Source organism: Pyrus communis, chromosome 6 (genome assembly GCF_963583255.1).
Source record: "Pyrus communis chromosome 6, drPyrComm1.1, whole genome shotgun sequence".
Lineage (NCBI taxonomy): Eukaryota > Viridiplantae > Streptophyta > Magnoliopsida > Rosales > Rosaceae > Pyrus > Pyrus communis.
Genome location: NC_084808.1, coordinates 26480509 through 26484229, shown reverse-complemented (window position 1 = coordinate 26484229; position 3721 = coordinate 26480509). Strand labels below are relative to the sequence as shown.

The 3721-nt window shown below is 36.9% G+C and overlaps 1 protein-coding gene across 1 annotated transcript; it reads right to left on the bottom strand.

The window, feature by feature from the left end:
- Nucleotides 1-1220: 1220 nt before the first annotated feature.
- On the bottom strand, nucleotides 1221-3158 carry LOC137736474 (cytochrome P450 CYP749A22-like). The gene is made up of 5 exons (XM_068475738.1): nucleotides 2876-3158; nucleotides 2553-2779; nucleotides 2238-2470; nucleotides 1736-2114; nucleotides 1221-1649 (listed from the first exon to the last, which is right to left on the bottom strand). The coding sequence occupies exons 1-5, from the start codon at nucleotides 3156-3158 to the stop codon at nucleotides 1221-1223; spliced, it is 1551 nt and encodes a 516-aa protein (XP_068331839.1).
- Between the last annotated feature and the right edge of the window lie 563 nt (nucleotides 3159-3721).

Sequence of the window (3721 nt, the reverse complement as noted above, 5' to 3'; positions counted from 1 at the left end):
TCTACACTCAACTTCTCTTTGAACCCATTTGATTTTTAACTAAACTATTAATATCCCTTTAAACCTTAATTTACTGCCTAATATACCCCCATAAACCCAATTCAATATGTAGATTTATTTTTACACCCATAATTGTTGGTCTCTCCCAAGTTAAGTTATAGAACCATTGAATTTTGGCAATTAAAAGCTCTGATCATGATCTCTTCAAGCTGAGAGATGAATATTGAACACCATTTCTTTAAAACTAAGTCTTAAGATTGATTAATTACACTATTTTCTTCTTCTTCTTCCTCCTTGAAATTGAACTCATACAGAACAAGCATGCATGTCTCTAGTTCTGCTTTCTTAAGCCATAAATAATATTTTTTTTTTCAACAAAACCGATTCCAATAACAGCAACTATGAGCCTGTGACCAAAACTAGAGCCAGGAGCAAACCATATATCTAAAACTACTATAATCTACGGGGAGGAGATTTGAACTTAGGTACAAGGAGGTGGAAGCACTGTCCCAACCAACTAGTCTAACCCACAACTGTAGATAGCAAACTGAGTTTAGTTCTCATCAGTCCTATAATCCTATTCAAAAACTGAACCAAGAACACAAAAGAAACAAACTTGACAAAAGCATTAACAAACAAATACACATTTCAAAATTCGAAAGAATTAAATGATACATGTCTAGTTCAATCTTTTAATTTAGCTGCAACTTCACACAATCCCTCAACCTTTTAAATCGTAAATACTAGTTTAGTACATAAAATTTAAAGAATGTACATGTTAAAGAGTTGAAGCCTATTAGGGTTTTAGCCAAAATGAACGTAGGATAAACAAAGAGTGATTGTAGGGTTTAATTATAGTGTTTGGGTTTATTGATAAATTTGAGTTTTATTATTAATTTCATTTTATACTTAATACTAATTATGCAATAGAGTAAAATAGACGATTAACATTTAAATTTTAAGTTGGGTGTAAAAAGATATTACATGGGTTTAAATAAAATTTCCCCTATTTTATTTATGTTGCAGTGCTCATATTAGGCTGCGTACAGTCCTGACGCCCTAGTGCAGAATTCATGGGCAGTTCACAAGGGAGTGTACAACTACTTTTATGACGTTCAAGATTTCTTTATTATACTTATTGTATTTATCAAAGGCATCAATGTGTAGGTGATTCAGATACCGCAAATGCAAGAACCATGAGAAACTCTGCTCTTCGCCGTTCAAAGCGAGTGTAAAATCACCTGAACTCCATGATATGGACGAAGAGTAACATAATGCAAGGGCAGGTGGACGTAAGACGGGGAAAGGGTGAAGGAATAGCGTTGTAGAATCATCGACAGAGCAATCTTCGCTTCAGTTGTCGAGAAATTCAAGCCCACGCAAGTTCGGGGTCCCAGTCCAAAGGGTATGAATGCACCTACATTATTATTAGTTGCTTTTAAAACCCCTTCTGAGAATCTGTCTGGTTTGAAAAGGTGGACATCTTTCCCCCAGATTTGAGGATCATGGTGAAGTGGAATGGTCGAGATAAACAATTCAAGATTAGCAGGAACGATGAGCTTTCCCAGTTTCACTTCCCTTTCAACTTTCCTTGTAAGGTAAACCGCAGGGGTATATAACCTCAGACACTCATTGATGATCATGTTCATCTGTATAGAAATGGAAAATTGATAACATAATCACTTTTCAAACGTTGTAACAGACAAAAGAAAAAAAGAGTTCTTGATATTCTTACAGTTCTCATTTTGGCAATGCCGTCATGATTTGGAGTTCGTTTGCCAAATAATTGTATGACCTCCTTCCTTGCTTCCTCTTGCCAATCCGTATTGAGTGCTAGAAGAAAGACGGTCCAACCAAGCAATGTATTAGTGGTTTCTTGTCCAGCAAAGTAAAACGTCTTGCACTCATCAATTAACTCATCCACCGAAATCCTCTGGTTGTCATTGGCACTGTGACGAGCCTTCAAAAGTAATCCAAGAAAATCACTTCCAAAACTGTCCTTTTCTTCAGTCCCTGCCTTGTTTTCTCTTTTCTTGACAATCTCTATTATGGTGGCATGTACTTCTTTCTCAAGTTTATCCGATTCGATCTCATCGCTGGTTTTGAAGAACATACTGCATTAAATGAAAAGACTACCCGTGAGGACCGAAGTAATTGTCAACAAATCTTGTGGTGAATATTGAGTAGGCCACCGTTGCATAGCAGATGGGTAAACGAAAAAGAATAATAGGGATTACCTGATGCCGGGAACCCTGACCTTGAAAGCATTTTTGAATAACAGGGAGCTTAACTTCATCAACATGTCAAAAATGTTCTTTCCTTCTATATAGCTGCTGCCAAATGCTGTTCTAGAAATCACTTCCGAAGTGAACAATCTAAACTCTTCATACACCTCAATCTCTTTTCCTTCAAAAAATTTCCACCTTTCTAGCATTGCCTCAGCACTAGCTACCATTTCCGGAATCATACTCTAGTGAAACAATACCATCATGATATTAGCAGATTCTCCTTCAGTTTATTACACTAAAGTACAAGTAACCTTGAAGACTTACTTTTAAAGTCTCTCCATGGAAGGCATGGGTGGCCAGTTTACGCAATTTTCCCCATTTTTCAGCTTCGGTTGTTGCCGCTAGGCCGTCTCCCAGTAACTTATTAAAAAAGTTTGGGGTATCTGCTTTCGGATAAGCTCTATCTTTGTTATTCAGTATCTCTTTGCACAACTCGGGTTCTGTAATGACCAACTGAGCCGTAGAACCATGCCATTGAAGATAATTCTTCCCTGTAATTAGTATGTAAACAATGATCAAAATTTACCACGGAATTAAGATTCAAAAACAGTAGTAGTCAACTAAAATCGCGAGAGTTCGCTTGTCACCATATATCTTGATCCATGAGTGCATGTGAGGTTGAACAACAGAAAGTATGTCGTGTGATAAAATCTGTGGCCTTCCCATGACTTCCTTTCTCATGTCAGAGATTTCTTTGGTGTTTCCATGGATAAGTCGGTAAGGAGGGCCTCGGATCCCCTGTGAAGCCATCAGCTTCCGAATGCGAGTCGGAGTCCACCATATCTTGTAAAGGATCTTGATTAGACCTAAGATAAGAAACAAACACAGAAAGCTTGCGAAAATGATTACTAAACCTCCGAAAGAACCCATATTTTCGTATTTCTTTTCGAGTTGGAGTCCGTTGTTCTGAAGTTTTTCTGCTCTTTATATTGTAAACACAAATTAACAAGATGCTGCTGATGGTATTTAGCTAGTGAGTGTCACTTACTTATCTTGCTAGTTACTACAATCCAAAGGGCAAACATCATCATCAATACATTGGCATTGAAACCTTAAGCTGCTATTTGTCGACTTTCGATACATCACTTTGGAATTATCCCTTGGATTTGTCACTGATGAGTCGATTTTATACGATATATTATTTCCTATTCTTGGTATATTTTGGTGAGATTTTGATGTTTTGTTATGTATTTTTAATGTAGAATATGAGAACTTGTTTTGAGCATAAAGTGATCAAACTGTGGAATTTTTGAGTGATTCTAATTGAAGCGGGTTCATGAATCTGTCAAGAAGGTTGTCTCAAAATTTCATAATTTTATCCCGAAGCATTTGATCGTGGCGAATTAATTTATGCCCAATGTGCAGTGCTGCAGATTGGGCTACAAAGCTTATTTGCAACTTTTCGGTTGGAAGATGATGGATTTTGGACTTGG